General features: G+C 51.1%; 4 protein-coding genes across 4 annotated transcripts; all 4 read left to right on the forward strand.

Annotated features, from left to right (window-relative positions):
* Window positions 1-154: 154 nt before the first annotated feature.
* On the forward strand, window positions 155-1660 carry DQ04_01081010 (hypothetical protein; the record flags this gene model as incomplete). Its single annotated transcript, XM_009310177.1, has 1 exon — window positions 155-1660. One exon carries the CDS (start codon window positions 155-157, stop codon window positions 1658-1660), a length of 1506 nt encoding a protein of 501 aa, XP_009308452.1.
* Window positions 1661-2357: 697 nt separating this feature from the next.
* Window positions 2358-2795, forward strand: DQ04_01081020 (hypothetical protein; the record flags this gene model as incomplete). Its single annotated transcript, XM_009310178.1, has 1 exon — window positions 2358-2795. The coding sequence occupies one exon, from the start codon at window positions 2358-2360 to the stop codon at window positions 2793-2795; it is 438 nt and encodes a 145-aa protein (XP_009308453.1).
* Window positions 2796-3300: 505 nt separating this feature from the next.
* Window positions 3301-10428, forward strand: DQ04_01081030 (hypothetical protein; the record flags this gene model as incomplete). Its single annotated transcript, XM_009310179.1, has 1 exon — window positions 3301-10428. One exon carries the CDS (start codon window positions 3301-3303, stop codon window positions 10426-10428), a length of 7128 nt encoding a protein of 2375 aa, XP_009308454.1.
* Window positions 10429-10592: 164 nt separating this feature from the next.
* DQ04_01081040 (vacuolar protein sorting-associated protein 13 family protein) lies at window positions 10593-17195 on the forward strand (the record flags this gene model as incomplete). Its single annotated transcript, XM_009310180.1, has 1 exon — window positions 10593-17195. The coding sequence occupies one exon, from the start codon at window positions 10593-10595 to the stop codon at window positions 17193-17195; it is 6603 nt and encodes a 2200-aa protein (XP_009308455.1).
* Between the last annotated feature and the right edge of the window lie 102 nt (window positions 17196-17297).

Genomic DNA, 17297 nt, shown 5'->3' on the forward strand with positions numbered 1-17297 from the left:
AAAAAAAAAAAAAAACCGATGTTTGATTCCTCTTGTGCAGTTTGGTCTTGCTTTCTTCAGCTGCTTTCCAATACAACTTCTTTCATCCTACACCCTCTCCTTTACCTACGCATATTCACATTCATTATTGCATATCATCGTTTCTTTAGCGTCGATGACTGAGGGGCGATTTGGTGCGGTGACTGCCGTCCCACGTACTGTGCGCCTGGCACCTCCTATGAATAACAATTCTGTCCCTTACACGGCTATGCAAAAAACAGCACTCGGAGTTTCCGCAAAACAAAATGACGGTAACGGGGCGGTTGTACAAGAATTGGATTCGCCCATCGAAAGATGGCGCAGAACTCGTGCCGCTTCAGCGGATGCCAGGAGTTCGGCTACCACCTACTCCACTGTGCCAGCAAGTCGAGTGACATCAACAACTTCTCCTGGAGACGCGCCACTGCCTTTATCCGCGCTGAATGCGCCCAATCGCCAGAGTTACACCCCAACCGCAGGGTCACAGGTGAGGGGTATTACTACTATAATACCTGTCTCCCGGCCTTCTGAGAAGCCAAGAGTCGGGGATGGAGCAGCGGCGATGAATACGGAATCACCCATCGCCAAATGGCGCAGATCGCGGGCTTCGTCGGCGGATCCGCGGCGAGTGGAAATCGCCTCATCGGGCGGAAGAAGAGATACGAAAGTGACCCTTCGACAGAATCCCACTACGGTTTCGCCCTCAGAAGCGAGGGCTTCTACCGAGGTCAAGGCTCGCAGTGGTGTGATGGATCCAACTCTCTCCCGTGGCGCTGCGTTCGTGCCGACGACAACGACTGCGCCATGCGATAGGAATAAATACCGCTCCACGACACCGCTCGGTCAAGATGGAGGTTGGAAAAAGACAAATTGGGAGGATTCCACAGAAACAAAAGTAGATGCCCCTCCTCCATTACGGCCGGCACCAACGTCGGTGGGGTCATACGAGAAGGTTTCTCGTTCACCTCCACGTTCAAGAAGATTCAGTGGAAGCGGCGTCGACCGTCGCTTGGGTTCGCCTCTTCTTGTTGCCCCCGTGTCGCGTGACGTGCAGGGTGCGAATTCGGATGCTGAGTGCCGTGTATTGGTTCCTTCAGCCGAGGGGACAGCTTCAGTTGGCCGTGGAAGGCCGCCTTCGAGAAAAGGCGAGCGAACCAACTGGCGACAAGATCCTACATGGAAAGAACCTCAATTCACCCTGAGTCCTCGGTATTCAGAATCACATGGAAATTCTCGGACAGCATCTAGAAGTGCAACACCGAGAGCGTATTCTCGATCTTTTTCCAATTCTCAACCTTTAAATTCAGAAGGCGAGGAACTTGCGGGCTTTCTTAGTGCGTATAGCAACCCTCCGAAGGTCCCTGCAGAGATTGCTGCATTCTATGATCAGGACCCACAGCAATTGCCAAAGGGGCCTCTTATTCCTTCTCACACCTACAATCTGGCACGTCGCTCCTCACGGTCCAGTTCACCGAAGACAACGAAGTACCGTCTTCTGGACGAGAACGAGGACGATGAAGCCGATGATACGTTGAAGGAACAACTTTCTAGCCTTTTAACCAGTCTGGAAGTGTATCAAAGGCGGTTGGAGCGGGCAGCGGCCCTCGTTAATTTGGAACGGTACCATCGCAAAAGGAACTGAGCACTCAGATTTTTTTTTGTAAATGTTGCATTATATATATATATATATGTCTATGTGTGTGTGTGTTTTTTTGTTTGTTTCTGTGGGCATGTCCTGTCAAGAAACTTTTGGGGCTACCTTGTTGGTTGAGGTGAACGGGTATAATGCGTGAGCTTGGAAATGAGTAATAAATTCGGGCGAAACGAAATTCGCGTCGGATTCCCGCCGTTTGCAACTCAATCCACCGAGGCAAAGCAGCAACACAAAGCAACCTGATCAGCGAGGGATGCGTACACTAGAGAGGATCGTACCACTCTCCTTTTTTTTGCGTATAGAAAAAAAAAAACAGTGAGATTCGCCCGGGAAAAAAAAAAACGAAAATGGAAACAAAACAAGTGGTACCGTGAAAATGTTGTATCGTGTACCTTGCCGTGCCAATTATGGATGTTAGAGCTTAGAAGACAGCTTACCAGAAGAGAAGCTTACGGTGTGAGTGGGTAAAATTGCTCTTCAACTGGAAAGAGAATCTGATGTGGTAGGCCTTGAGGAGTCTGCTTTAAAGCTACTCCTTTCCATTCTTATTTTATCCTCTTATGCCTTTTTTTTTTGTTTTTTTTTTTTTTCTCTCTCTCTCCGGTCACATTCAAGGGGTTGCACCTCCAGTACCTTTTTTACCCTTGCTAGGGACACAAACAAGGGGCATAGATAGCGGTCAAAAATGGCGGCGACAGCGGACGACAACGACCAAGTCGCCCAGACACGCTCGTACGTTAAGAAGCACAAACTTAATGAGTTATTTGCCCATTTCCTTCAGCTGCTCATCTATCACAAGCCAGAGAACCCGCGTGAATTTCTCCAAAAAGAGGTCCGACTATTGCTAGAGACAAAGACATCGACGTCACTTTTTAAGGAACAGGATCTTGAGACGATGTTTAATCTTATTGATGTTACGAAGCAGCGGTGGGTAACCGTGAGCCAACTGCGTAACACATGCAAGAATTTAGCAACTGCCGCTGGGGAGGGAGATTTGGGTCTTTCCCCGGCGCAAGACGAAGCAATTGAGCACGCGGCGGATGAGCAGGGCCATGTGTCGATGGAGAAATTCAAAGAAGTTCTCGCGATGCAGCTACTCGCGACGAACTTGTGGACCGAGTGAAGAACGACGAGAAAAAGAGCGCTGGAAGTTGGTGGAGGGGTACTGATGTGCCAGTAGCTGCTTGCCAACGATGGAGGCGAAGAAAAAAAAAAGGATGTAGAATTGTCTGCCCCCCCCCCCTCCAATCAGCCCTTTGAGAGGGGAATAAAGTTGTGTGTGGTTTTTTTTTTGCGGGGGAGGAGGAATTGCCGGCATATTTTCATTTATTTTCTCTTTATTTTTATTTGCTTTTAAAGTCGAGCTTCACGGCATATCATAGTTGCGTGTAATGAATGGGTGCTTTTTTTTCATGTTCTTTTACTCTTCTTCAAAGGAAATACATACATTTGGTATTACGTGGCGGAAGGACAACAGACATTACAGGTTTGAAGTAAGGTCTTCGTGTTCTACGATCCGCCGTTACTTCAACCGTGTGTGGGCGTGCGTCTAGGCTTTGCCTCCAGGTCGGAAAGAAGAAGAATACAGCCAGGGGTCTGTGATTGGCGGACAATACTGCCTCATTATCATGTTGGAGAAACAGCTATCCGTTCTACTCGCAACGTATCTGAACCGATTTATCTGTGATCTGAATGAAGAGCAACTGCGTATCTCTCTCTGGTCTGGTGACCTGGTGTTGCGGGACCTGGAGTTGCGCACCAACATTCTAGACCAGATCGCCCTGTCGCTCTTCCAAGGGAAGTGGGAAAGAGGAAGCGGAAAAGGAGAGGAGGGCGTCGATGCCGCGGAGGCCGCAGCGCAGGCTCTCTTGTTGCCATTTACAGTTGTCAAGGGCGTGGTGAATGAGCTGGTGATCACCGTGCCGTGGTCGGCCCTCGATCGGGAGCCAATAAGTGTGGAGGTGCGCGGCGTGGAGGTTGTGTTTGGTCTCTTGCGTGGGAGACCTTACAACGCCGAAGAGGATGCTTCCAGGGTACTTGTCGTTAAACAGAAGCAACTGCAAATGTTTGAAATGGAAAGATTAGGACGCAGGCGCGGAATTAGTCAACGAACAGCGGGAAGCCCCCTTGAAACCGGAAAAGAGGGTGGTGCGAAGCCAAATCGCACATATGTTGAAATGCTCACTGAAACAATTACACGGAACATCCATATTGTGCTGCGGGATGTATCTATAAAGTACGTTTTGGACTACCACGGTCTAGCTCCATGCTTCACGTGTGCGCTGAGTGTGGCAATCGATGAGGCTTACATAACGACAACTGATGAAGAATGGGAGGACCGATTCATCATGAACCTATCGATGCCATACTGCAAAAAGGTTGTCTTTGGTGGGTTGCGTGTCTCTGTTCATGCCATAAAACAAAAGAAGCAAAATATGCAACAGCGCGAACAACCAGAGGGAGAAGAAGACAGTAATGCGTCGCGAGCATGGAAAGAGGAGATGACTATTGTTGAAATGATAGACCTCACATTGCTTATGCGTCTTGCAGCTGGTGCGCAAGAGCTTGCTACCACTGGTAATAATCGTGTACTGGTTTCTGCGACAACAACGCACCCTATGAAGATTAGGGCATCTTTCGGAGCGTTGGGGACCATGGCAATGATTAACAGCTCGCTTAGGGATGGCCTTCTTGGGGTGAACTATAGGCAACACCTCCACCTCCTTAATGAAAGTGAAGGGGAGGCCGACAGATCAACAGCCATGGCATCAGTAATGTGGGCGCAACGCCGGTGGAAATACGCTCTGTGCTGCGTATTGGACGATGTTCGGCGATCGAAAAATAAGGGAAGGGGTCATCACTGCTTTGTTGATAGTGTCGTGCATTTCGGCAAGCGAAGAAGGGAGTACTGCGCATTGTGGAAGAGAGCAAAAGGCGTGTCGTGGCTGCCGCCTCTAACGACAGAAGAGAACACCAACTTGAGTGCCCTAGAGAAGGTTCTCACACTCGAGCAAGTCCTGTTCCTACGATGTCTTGCATACGCAGAGCTGAGTAAAGAGAAACAATGCTTGACGCAGCAGAAGTTGTACATTGCGGATGCGATAAGACGCAAGCAACCTACCAATGCTAAGCAGTCTGATGCAGCAGATAATAATAATAATAGTAGTGGTAGTAACAACAGCAGAACCAATAGCTGGTGGTGGTGGTGGTGGGCTGGGCGAAGAAGTGCGAAAATCAGTGACGCACCAGATTTAACGTTAGATGAACAGGCAACTGTGATGGGTAGTTTTGAGTCGGAATGGGCGTTTGGCTACGATTTCTTACAACGCATAGCGACAACACATGTTGGACCATCCATGAAGCCAGCATCTTTGCCATCTACTTCATCGAGCGGAACACCTTTTGCTATTGAAGTCAAGATCCGGAGGGTGGATATGGAGTTTTACCCACATACGTGGAGGGGTGACGTTTCGGAGAAGAAACCAACTTTGGCGTATTTAGAAAACATTAAACAGCACCTGCAGGCCTCCTTTAACGAGGTAGAATACGGACATTTCGTGAACGCTATGCCGAGGGATGGTCTGGTTGGGATTACCTTTGGCGTTGGAAGTTGTTCTATTGGATTCGCCGGGTCGTTGCTCTCACCACTTGTGGAGTCTTCTGTGAGACGCAAAAAATTGGCAACGGAGAGTAGTAATGAGAATCGTAGCTTTACGCGCGAACGCTGGCTCTCCATCAACGTGAACGAGACCTGCTCGGTAGTGAGTGGTTCGTTGGAAGCGACTAGCATCACTGTACAGCCGCTTTGCGAACTACAATGGTGGTTGGGTGGCATTCGCAGCTTTTTAGAAATATTGCCCTTATTTACGCAAAAAGCTACACCGTTGTGCGAATTATCAGCTCCACCCCGCTCCTCGTCAGTTCCTCCTCCTGTTCCTGTTCCTGTTCCTGTGGTGGACTTTAACATTGCTGAGGTTATTCTTACCATGCCTTTGACCACTGGTAAAACGGAAAGAAGCGATTTGTCTCTTTATGTTCCGGAGATCTTTCTTTCAACGGTGGGTTCTGATGAAACGCATAACGCGCATGAACCAGTTTCCATGGTGAAATGGCGTTTCTCTGCGGGTGGCGAGAAACCGGTTAGACTTTGTTGTGAGGGTATAGCTGATGTGGTGACGCTTTCATATGTGGAAGTGGACATGTCACTTGGGAAACGGTTAAGTGTCTTTGTGAGGACGCGTCTGGAAGTGTCGGTTGACCCAGTTATCTTTGGTCTCATGAACGATCACCTCGAGAGCCTGATACTCGTGCAGCAGGATACGGGTAGATCGCTCGTTTCTATTATTGATGCAAATGACGGAGAGTGGCATCTGGAGTCCAACGGCGCCTTGATCGTTGGTAGCACTGTAGTTGCGTTTCCAGAAGTAAAATGTCGAAGCTATCTCATCTTACTCTACCAAATAGCGTGCGCGAGAGAGATGGGTTACAAAAAAGCACATGAACCACGTGTCTCCACCACAGTTGCAACAGCTACGCCGTTCTTGGAACGGTTTGCAGTGAGTGTGGACTTTGCACATGCCACAGTACGTGATGCGAATCATGAGGACGTTGTGAATATTGAGCTGCCAGGACATGTTACTATGGAGAACGGTGAATTAACATCGTTGCTTCCACTTCCCTCCCAAGGGGCCTTGACACTAGAGGTGACATGCGCAGGCGCTTCTGGTTACGATTTCTTGCTGCAGCTACCGGATGTGCACGTTACTTCTCCCTCTGGTCAGCATGTGCTCGTACTCGAAGCCCTTACATTGTTGTCTCGTGCCTCGTTGGGGGTGCTTTCTGTTGATGCCAGAGCACTGCAAGTCTTGCTCTGTCATTCCCTTGTTGACTGTGTTGAAGTACTGCTAACTTCGTGCGCATCATTGCAGCTACATCCACACTCGTCATTAGTGTCTTCCATAAAATGGAATAAGGCTGGTGATGATCGTGCGGTGTCAGACACAAATGCTGCTGGTGCTGCTACTTATGCCACTAAACGGGTGATGAACGTTTCGCTGAAAAGGATGGATGTTCGTCTCTTGATAGAAAAACTGGACGAGAGCGTCTCTGCATGTGTTAGTGATTTAATACTGTGCGTTGATCACACGCCCACTGGACAAAAGATGAGGCTAAGAGGCGCTCTCAACCGTATTGAGTATGCCGCGGAGGATGCGGATGGGCTGAGGACTTGCACTCTCTTTGGGCCAAGTTGCGGTGCTGTGGGTAATGCACAACCCCTCTCATTCAACTGCGACGTGGAGAACAAGAGGGAATCAGATGGCAGTATTCGTCGTTCGGTGCTGTTTGAAACCCAGGGTGGAAGAGTTGATGTGTTTTTTGCGTACTGGATGCAGGTGGTATCCCTACACCATGACCCTAACTTTGTGCGTCTCCTGGCGCTCTTAACGTCTGGAGATGACAATTTCGGCTACTCTGAAGCACACACGGAGTCTTCAGCTCGTCGTCAGTTGCTGTTGCAGCAAAAAGAAAATAGGGCGACGGAAACTAGTCATCTATCTACTGTAACTTCTATCAAGGGAGAAGTGAATGGGTTGGAATTTCTCCTCGCCACGGATGCTAGTCGAGAGATTGATGTGCATTCTGCCAGTACATTCACTTACTTCAACGTTGAGAAGATTATGCTGACATTTGAATCGCTGGGGGGAGAAGGAAGTGGAGGTGGTTATAATAGTGAAGGTGGTACGCCGCGGTTTACGACGGAGGTGAAGCTTTTCAACTCATACCATCTGTTTCCGACCGAAACGGAGTGTTTACTGCATCCGTTCATTGCGCAAGCGTCAATGACTGTCGAGAACTACGTGCGACTTGTGCCAAACGCAGACAGGAGTGGCTACGAGTATGCGACTGGTAACGGGAGTGATCTTGTGGCTCATATGAGGATAGGCACCCTACACAGCAGAGATAACGACACCTACAATACCAATGAAGCGGGAAAGGAGGAAAGGGAGACACCAGCAGAGGCGGCAATGGACATGAAACTCACGACCGCTATGCTGAATTCCCTTTTGCGGGCACTATATGCCAACATACTCAAGAAGCCCGACAGAGCGGGTTGCTCGCGGAGTGATGCAGGGAGCACTGGAGTGACAACGGCACCAGCAGTGACGGCAGCGGATCGTTCTACATGTTCTGTACTTATTACTGTCTCTTCAGCCCGCGTCGTTCTCATCCACGAGCAGGATGTCTTTTCGGTGCGCGCTCAGCTCCAGTTTTATTCATGTGGTGGGACACGCGGAGAGTCGGCGACCCAGATGATCCACCTAAACGCGGTAACAGTAGATGACATTTCACCAAGCCGACTTCTTGTGCGTCGCGATATCCCTGAGTGGAGACAGCGTGATGCGTCACGGGAGCTTCTCCCAAATCGAAAGAAGCGGATACTGGAGGTGGAGAGCGGTTGCACCTTCATGATGAGCACTTTATCAGAAGGGTCACTGACAACCACAACCGAGTACGTGTTGGACGGTGTGAAGGTGTACCCTGCACGGTCTTCCTTGGTTGCTCTAATGAACATGCTGCTATGCGATGACATCGAAAAGGCACTGAGGGCGTCAAAGAGTAGCAGTCACAGCCGCCCCTACGTATCGCGTGCATCTCCCTCCTCTGTGATGGTCGTAACGGTTCGGCAGTGCAGCGTGCACCTCGAAGAGCCCTGGGAGGAGTCTCTCGCTACCTTGTCGCTGGGATCCGTGTCAATGCGGCTCTACCAATGCGGTGGTGAGAGGACAGTAGAGTTGTTGATTCATGAGAGGGTAACACTCGAGCCGTGCTACGTGTGTGCTGCGCAAGGGTCCATTCTGGAGTGGGGCGAACTTCCCACCGATTTGGCGACAAAAACTTCAGAAACAGGAGTACCAGCGTACCTCCGAATCACTGCGACATTGCCAATCGAGGCGATGGAATCCTACCAATTTGGTACACAATACAAGGAAAAGCCCCAGGTGCGGTACACCAGACGTTTTGAGGTGGTGCTGCAGTCGGCAAGACTGATTGCCAACGTGGAATTTCTCAGGCGTCTCATGCACTTCGCATTAAGTGAGGTGGCAGCGTATACCGCGTTGTTACCTGCCGCAGCGCCTGCGAACATCGTACCCGTCACGTCAGTGCCCGCCATATCTGCAAGTGTGCGGGACCTGCAGGTGTTCTTCCCAATGGAGGAGTCGTTAAGAGAAACGGGCTTTTGGCGTCTTGTTGTGCAGACGATGGAAATAGGTAATGAATGCACAGAGGTGGTTCTCGACAACACGGCGCCCGCTGGAATGGGATGCTTGTACTGCTTCTCTAATACCTTCACCATCAGCGTGTGGGGGGCGCTCCTTTCACGCGAGCCACTCTATCCTTTGCTGCTTCCAAATACGGTTGTGCGTNTGCAACTCCCTGTCTCTCAGAGTACGTACAGCGAGTGGCGATCGAGTGTCTCTGTCACATCTGATGACCGCGCGTACATACGCTCAAACTACATCTTCGTTGCGCCAGCATCGCTTTCAGCCCCCATATCACCGTTATTTTCTCGTCGCATCCACATCAGGCCGGTAGAAGAAGTGCGCTTCTCCATTTCTGCACACCATATACATGACGCGATGTTGGCATTGACAGTGTTGTCGTCATCGCACGTGGAGGAAACGCCGCTGTATTACGCCACTCCGCCTCAGGTTGGTGAAGCATCTCCATACACAAGGTCCCTCTTTGCTCTGGAGCTTCCGCGCCTGTCCGTCCGTGTGACGGAGACTGGCCACGCCGCTTCTGCTGCGGCACTTGAGGAGGAAGAGAAGAACGGTGGAATCGCTGCAATGGCGGAACTACGCCTTCTTAGTGTCGTGACGCTCACTATCCAATTTGCGCCGTGTGATGAGACTCGAATGCGCGTGCACTTCGCGGTGAGGGGGGCGTTCGAGCTGCTTGACGGCCAAGGCGCTGTTGTTCTCTACCGGTGTGCGGCAGCAGCAGACGGCAAACAACCGCCTCGTCCACTGCTTCCTCCAGATGACACAGGGCTGCTGCTTGAGATATCCGATACAGTACAGGAGCGACGAATGCGGGTGGAGTCGCGCGGCGTTATCATCTCGCTCCACCCCCACTCTGTGGATTTTGTACTCCGTATGCACAACTTCATTGCTCTTGTGAAACACGAAGGCTTTTTAGGAGGGGTTGACAGTGGTGTTGGTGGCGCCACTGGTGACAAGAGTATGTTGTCAACAATCGAATTGGAGGATCGTGCTGCTTCGCATCAGACGTCTCCTCAGCAGAGGAAAAAAACTACCTTGACTTTCCGTATCGCCACAGCCTCGGTGATGATAGAGAATACCGCACTGCTGGAGGCTCGCAATATGGAGGCACGGTTCAGTTGGGATACTGTGGAACGTGACGCTGACTCTATTCCGTACAACTTCCTCATTGGTGAACTTTCACTGCGACGCATGGAGAGCCAAGAGGTGTTCGTTTCTGTTTCTGCCCTTGAGTTATCCCTAGGCGTAGGGCAGGTAAACATACGAGCTAAATCTTTCATTATCAACAACTATGACATGCTCTTCTACTCAGATCTTCGTGAGTCTGTTGGGACGTTGCATGACTACATCACTCAGAACGTTAAATTCTCAAAAAAGAATGAAGATGGGTTTAAGCAGTCTGTGATTGTGACANGATGGATTTTCGTGTGTGTTTCTTCCTCTCACGACATTCTGCGTCGAGTGGGTTGAAAGTCGGAAGCGTTGATTTGGTTTTTCCTGCTGTCATACTGAAACAAACAGCTCATACGGCGGGGCGTTCATTGACATTCGAGACGGAAAGTGGTGTCATTCGCTATTGTCGCCCACAAGGTCTGCTATCGCCCCTTGTAAAGAACATATCATGTACGTGCTTCATGGAGGAGAACCTCGTGGCGCAATCGCGCTCTGTGGTGGTCCACCTGAGCAGTCTGGAGGCATTCATACCACTCGGTGACACGTTGCAGTGCTGTGTGGAGGCGGTCGCGCAGGCTGTGCTGCCCCTTCTCTGCTTCCCACTTGCTGCATACCGGCATGACAATAACGATTATAATACTGCCGCAGTTGTGGCGGCGCCACCAACGCCGCTGTGTAGCGACAAGCTGGTCTTCAGTGTCCCGCTGGTGTCACTGAATGTATGTGCTTCCCAGTCGGATGATCTACTGGTAGAGAGGCCCTCCGTTCTTTTTGGGGTGAGCGTGCATAAAGTGTTCTTTGAACGGAGTCGTATGGGTGTGAATGAAAAGACCCTCGCACAAGTGCTTTCCATCACCAGTACAGTGGATCCAGCCATACAGAACGAGTTTGTCAGTGCGACCGCCCCACGTGGGGCGCTTGATGCCCCATCTCAATGGGCGCTTTACTTCTGGTACGAAGTCTCCTCTGTTGAGGCGGAGACACGTTCGGAGTCCTCGGCCGAAGGCGTCGCAGTGTCGGAGCAGATGCCGTCGCGCCTCGTGGATGTCATTGCACGTGCGCACGCTGTGAAGCTTACGGTATCTCCACAGCTTTTGAGCACGCTGAACGAGCATGTTCTTGTGCACGTCGCCTCGGGCATGTGTCGCACGCGTAATACGGCGGTCTCGTGGGTGCCCTCCCGCCACGTGAAAGATGTGAGTTCCACACTCAGCAGCAGCTCTGGCGGCGACCACCACGAACGGCTCATCATCATAACGCACGATTTCTGTCTGAAGGCGGATCTTACACTGGGCGGTAGACGTGGATCATGCCTTCGATTCGCCAAGGAACCCATTGAGAAAGGCCCACAAAATCGGATCACCGTAAAGTGTATCAACCATGCACGCGTTATCGTTTCGTTTCTTGTTGCCGCAGATGGTTCACAGAAGCTGCCTATTGTTGTTGATCCTGGTATTACTGTTGTGTTTGAGGGTGTCCCATTTGTTCTCGAGCACGGAAAAGTGATGGATTACGTGAAGTTGGGCGGACGCTCGGTTTTTGTGGCCCCAACGGAGTCAGTGGTTGTGGTTCCCGTAGGAGGTCCATTGACCCCTTCTCCGGCGGCTGCTACTCCTTCAATGACACTGGCATTGAATAATGCGCGATGGTACAACCTCAAGGTGAGTCTCGATGTCTCTGCTGATGTGGTGTTGCAGCTTTGGTCAAAACGCCAGACCATCGCTGTTTCATGCGAAGCGTACGCGCGGTACAAACTTGAGAAAAACTGCTTTGAAGCCAACCGAGGGGTAAGAGACTTTATGGACGAGAGTGGCGAGGTTGGGCTGTCAAATGTGTCGATTCTGTGTGACAGCGGTCGTATCACCAAAGAACCAACGGGCTTGGTGGTCCATGTGAAGCATCACAAGCTTAAAGAGGACCGCACCAACGCTGGCATGACGGTGGTACGAGCAAGTGTGCCCCCGACAGGCTTCACGCTTTCGATGGGGAACCTCCGGCTCCTATTGGATACTTACAACCAACTGCGGCAAGGCGTGGAGCACATTGGCTCAACAATGCGGGGGACCACAGCACTGGAATCGGCTCATACGAAGGATGGACGGGACTTTAGCCACTCCAAGCCTACGCCATCCTCCCTCTCAAGCAGCACTGTTCACCAAACTCCTGTTGAGAACTCGTTAGTGTGGTCACATGAAGGAGAGGTAACTCCACTAATTGAGTTTGGCGCCTCAGCTCCTCAAATGGAGTTCATATTAACAAACGACTTTTACAAGACTGAGGCGACGATTATGTTGAACTCCTTTGCTCTCCTGGCAAAGGGAAACCGCAGTCTTAATCGTATGGCCTGTACGGCGTCCATGGTGGTGCGTGTCAGTGACTACCCACAATTACAACCGTCGCGCGAGGTCATCGCGGTGTCGTCTGAAGTAGCAGTGGACTACGCGCGGTATGCTGGTGGCGGTTTCTCCCTGCAGGGTGCACTGACGTGCCCCCATGCATCTGTGACAGTTCCTTTGGTAACAGCGTTGCGTCTCCTTCGTTGCCGCCTCGATCTGCGGCGTACTGGCATCTACTCTTTTTGTAATAAGACTGGCATACCACTTTTGATATCGGCTGTGGGTGGTGCGAAGCAGAGGAGTCAAGAGGAAAAAAACGAGTTATACAGTCTGCCACTGGAGAAACTGGTCAAGGCGAATCTATTCCACTACAACCAGACTCGATTCCGCGTCATTCATGGTGAAGAAGAAGAAATTTCCAAGCAATACAAGAACATCGGCGCGTTGGGAACTGAGGTGGACTTATCGGTTATGCAGCGTGGAGAGACGTATCGTTTCCCTCTCATAGGAGGCTCTACTGGAGTCATGGATGTGGCGATGCGCCTGGACGAGATGAAGCGTGTGGTGGACATTACTACTTCTGTGGAGGTGAAGAATGAACTGGCCACGTATACGGTATGTTTCCCTGCAAGCCTTCTTGAACCATTTGTGGTACGCCCCAAGGAGACACGCTATGCTACTCTCCCGTGCCTGCGCCAGCCCCTCTCGCTGATGATAGGGGGATGGCGGCTGAACGTGAAGAACTCACTTATGACGTTGGAAGCTTTTATAAGCGCATTCACGCTATTGCCGGAGGGACGCGGCGATACCTGGTCAAACAGTGGCAGCGACGACAACGTTTTCCCACGCTGTGCGTACATGGATGATGATAACACGCTTGTTGTGCCACTTACACTCACTGAGGACCATTACGGTGAGGGTGACACAAAGCAGACGAGGAAAGAAGCGAATGGATTCGGGATCCTCCTGGTTTTAACGCGGAGAGTGGCATTGGAGAGCCAACCACGTACCTCACGTTTGTTGCCCCGTTATGAAGTCGAGCTCTCTGTGTGCCCACTGGCCACTGTACTTAATCAAACAGGAGCACCACTCGCTGTCACTATAACGCCATTATCGTCCTCAGCACAAGTGTCTGCTGCTGCTGCTTCTACTGCTACTGATTTGTCGTTTGTGCAGGACCAAGAAGAGTTCAACTGCTTCTCCCAGTGCCGTGATGATGAGACGCCCATGATAAACTTAACGTGTGAGCTGGCAAACGGTGTACGCTTGTGCTCTTTGGAGCCAGTACCGCTCACCTTCAGAGGCACCACAACAGTTGGCATGAAGGCTCCTGGTGAAGAAAAAATAATCGCCCTCGTTGTCGAACGCACAGCTTCTTGGAAATTTGTTGTGCGCGTGGCGGTCATCCTTGTGAATGCGCTCTCTTTCCCCGTGTGGGTATACGACGACTCCAAGGAACTGGTGATTGGGCAGAAGAGCGGGGTGGGACTCGCGCCGGGAGACAAGTTGTCTGTGACGCACTCAAGTACCCGGCAGCGCCTTCCACAGCCTAATGCTGCCGTCTCTGTCTGCATTGTGGCTGGTAGCAACACAGCGAAGCATTCTCAGAAGTTTGCATGCAATGCGCCAACTTTCTCGGGTATGCTTCAGAGTGTAGATGGAGACATAGTCCGCATCTTCAAAGCGCATCGTACAGGCGGCATGAAGAAGGTGTTCACTCCCACACCGGTGGTTCGTTTGGAGTCAATGTGGGTGTTCCGCAACAAGAGTCACACGCTGCCGTTGACAGTTCGTTGTGTGGGGCTGGAGGAAACGGCCGTTATCGCGCCACGGATGACGATGGAGTGGACGACGTTCGCGGCATCCTCTGCAATGGATCCACTTGTGCAGGTGCGCTACGGCACTGACGAGAAGGAACTCTTTGCATGGTCCGAGGTAGTAAAACTCGTTACACTGTCCAGCTCGAATGTGCCCATCGTCATGAAACATCTTATTCGTGAAGAAAACATGGGAGTTGACGTGCCACAGATGCCGGCAGCGCACTTGAGCCTGGGTGTAAGGATATTCACGAGCTTGCGTGTCCCAAAGTTTGTGGGTGGAGAAGGTGAGCGTGAGCGTTTCACTTGCCTTTCTATTGCGCCGTCACGCCATAAAAATGGCTACTTTGTTGTTGATTTCACTCTTGATGAGAATATTCCTGTGGTTGTTGAGAATCGTACGGGGAGATTGTTGCAATACGAACAGATTCAGAACTCTGCGTCACGAGATGAACGAGCTGTAAATGTGTACATTCTTCAGCCATTCGTTGACGGTGTGACGTGCTTCAAGGGTGAACACGTGACGCCAATCATGCGATTGACGTTGTTTGGTGGGAGTGAACGTTCACAGAGCTGCACCATTGACTTGGCCAAGGCCGCTACAACACGTGAGGCTGTGCAGACGTCAAAGCACATGTTTGTTCTTTGTACATACGACTACAGCCTTCAGAGATACTACGTCTCTGTCACAGTAGACCGTTCACTTGAAAATTCACTCCTGTTTCAGCCCCGTTACATTATCCACTTGGAAACATTTATTCAATCGCTTTCGCTGCATATTGCCTCAATATGCGTCCCAAAGAGTGAGACGTCTCTTCAGAACACACCATTCGCTACACTGATCAAGAGGAACCAACTCCGTCTTGGTTGCATGGCAACTACCGAGTCTACTAACGCCGAGCTTCTTGCTGCTCTCAAGCGAAGCGAACTTGATGTCATCCTCGTGCAGGCTGTTGGTATTTACAGTGCTATCTCTATTAATGAGCGTCACTATTTCGGCCGACTTGATGTTGGCCGCCTGGCACTCATTGACTGCACTACTCCTCGTCCTCTTCATCCCATTATCGTCTGCCTTGATGGTGGGGAGGACACAATCAATAAATGTCAAGAGGAGGGCGGTAAACCATCATTCTCTATCAATGTGCATGCGCTCGTACCAGAAGAAGAGGCTACTACAGAGAGAAGCCATGTTTCACCAAAGATTGTGACTGTTCCCCTCCAACATCTCTGTGTTAATGTGGCCCCAATGACGTTGAACCTTGCTGACTCCTTGTTGTTTGTGTTGCGCCAGGCGGGCATATGCGTCTTGGAGGCGGTGGAACAGATGGATATCGCAAAGACCGTACATGGTGGTTCGGAAGATACCTCCGAAAACACTTCCCCCGAATCATCTGTTATCTCTGAAGATATTTTGATCTATAACTGTCACATTGGACACCTGATGGTATCACGGATTGATCTCGAACTCACCATCACTCGCCGCAGTGATGGTAAGTTTGACCCATTCGCCGGTTTCACAATGGGTGGCCGGCTGGTGCCCTCTGTGGAGCGGGCACCGCTGATCATTGGTGAGGTAGAGAGGACGGATGTCAACCAATGCAGCAACTCGCTGCAGGGGGCTCTTGTGTCAATGCTGTGGCCATCATATCGCAATCAGTTTCTCCTACAGCTATATAAAATAGTCGGTTCATTGGAGGTGCTCGGCAACCCGTTGGCACTGATGAGCGGCTGGGGGAAAGGTGTTCGGTCGTTTGTGGTGGAAACAGCCGATATGAATCCACTAAAGGGCGCACGCGCTTTCCTCCTTGCCACAACATCCTCTACACTACACTCTGTTGGTCTTCTTTCACGTGTGGGCAGCAGAACGGCGGCGAGCATCTCATGGGACAACGACTGGCTTGAGGCAAGAGATGAAAATGAACGTTTAAATGATTCTTCGCAGCCAAGTGGCGTTTTGTGGGGCGTTGCGCAAGGTCTGCGTGGCGGCATTGAGGGTGTTGTTTCCCGCCCATGGAACGGCGCACGTAATGCTGGCATTGCTGGGTTTTGCACTGGCATTGCAGCAGGTGCCGTTGGACTTCTCACACGACCCGTCGCCAGTGTTCTTGACGGCTTTGGCAACACGGCTGAGTTTTACTCTAAACTGTTACAAGAACCGGACTGCATACCCAAGGCGCACGGTGAATACTTGGAGAGTGAACGCAACTTCTACGCCGCCGCAGTCGTGCCTCTCGCGGACCCCGTTTCTGCAACCGACAGCAAGAGGAACTCCACCTTGACGACGCCCTTGGGTGGCGCTGCGGGATGCTCTGGTGGACCGGAGCTGCTTCTGAAAGGTTTGGGGCCAAGCAAGACGTGGAATGCCACCAATTGTGAGTTTGTGTCAGTTGCGATGTACCAGGCGTTGGATCGAGGCGCAAGGCGAGATGGCCTACAGGGCGAGGAGGCGGCACGCTTTCTCATGAATACAGTCGGTGTTCACAATTACGCTCTCCACGCCGATTGGGAATCCTTCGTCGCGTATACGACGCCCGAGGAGTACTATACATGGGTCCATGTTGCATTTGCTTCTGCTTTAAAAGGGGAACTAGAGAAGTTTGCGTTCAATAGCCCTGCGTCCGTCACCCTTTCATCATCACTACTTCTGTTGCATTCGCGTGAAACCGCAGCCACGACCCAGGAGGAGAATGTGGATGCCGGTGTGGAGCGTGCGAGGAACATTAAAAACACTCTCGGCCCGCGGGATTTGTTGAAGTACGTCTCACTCGAACATTTTGTGCAGGTGTGTTCCTTGGAAGAGGTGAAGCATCACGTGGCTCCAGAAACAATTCATACGAAGTTGCCGCAGCTGTTGCTGTCTGGGGTCAAGGCCTCCCTGGAGTTCCTTCTGCAGGGCGGCGGCCATCACTAGCCGTGTTTTTGTATCTCGGCTTTGCTTCGCCTAACTGCATCACGTGCCTTTTGTGGTAGGCCAAACTTTCTGCAGTTTTTTTCGCTGAATTTTTTTTTTTTT

This window comes from Trypanosoma grayi, assembly GCF_000691245.1.
Source record: "Trypanosoma grayi strain ANR4 Tgr_108_V1, whole genome shotgun sequence".
In the NCBI taxonomy this organism is placed as follows: domain Eukaryota; phylum Euglenozoa; class Kinetoplastea; order Trypanosomatida; family Trypanosomatidae; genus Trypanosoma; species Trypanosoma grayi.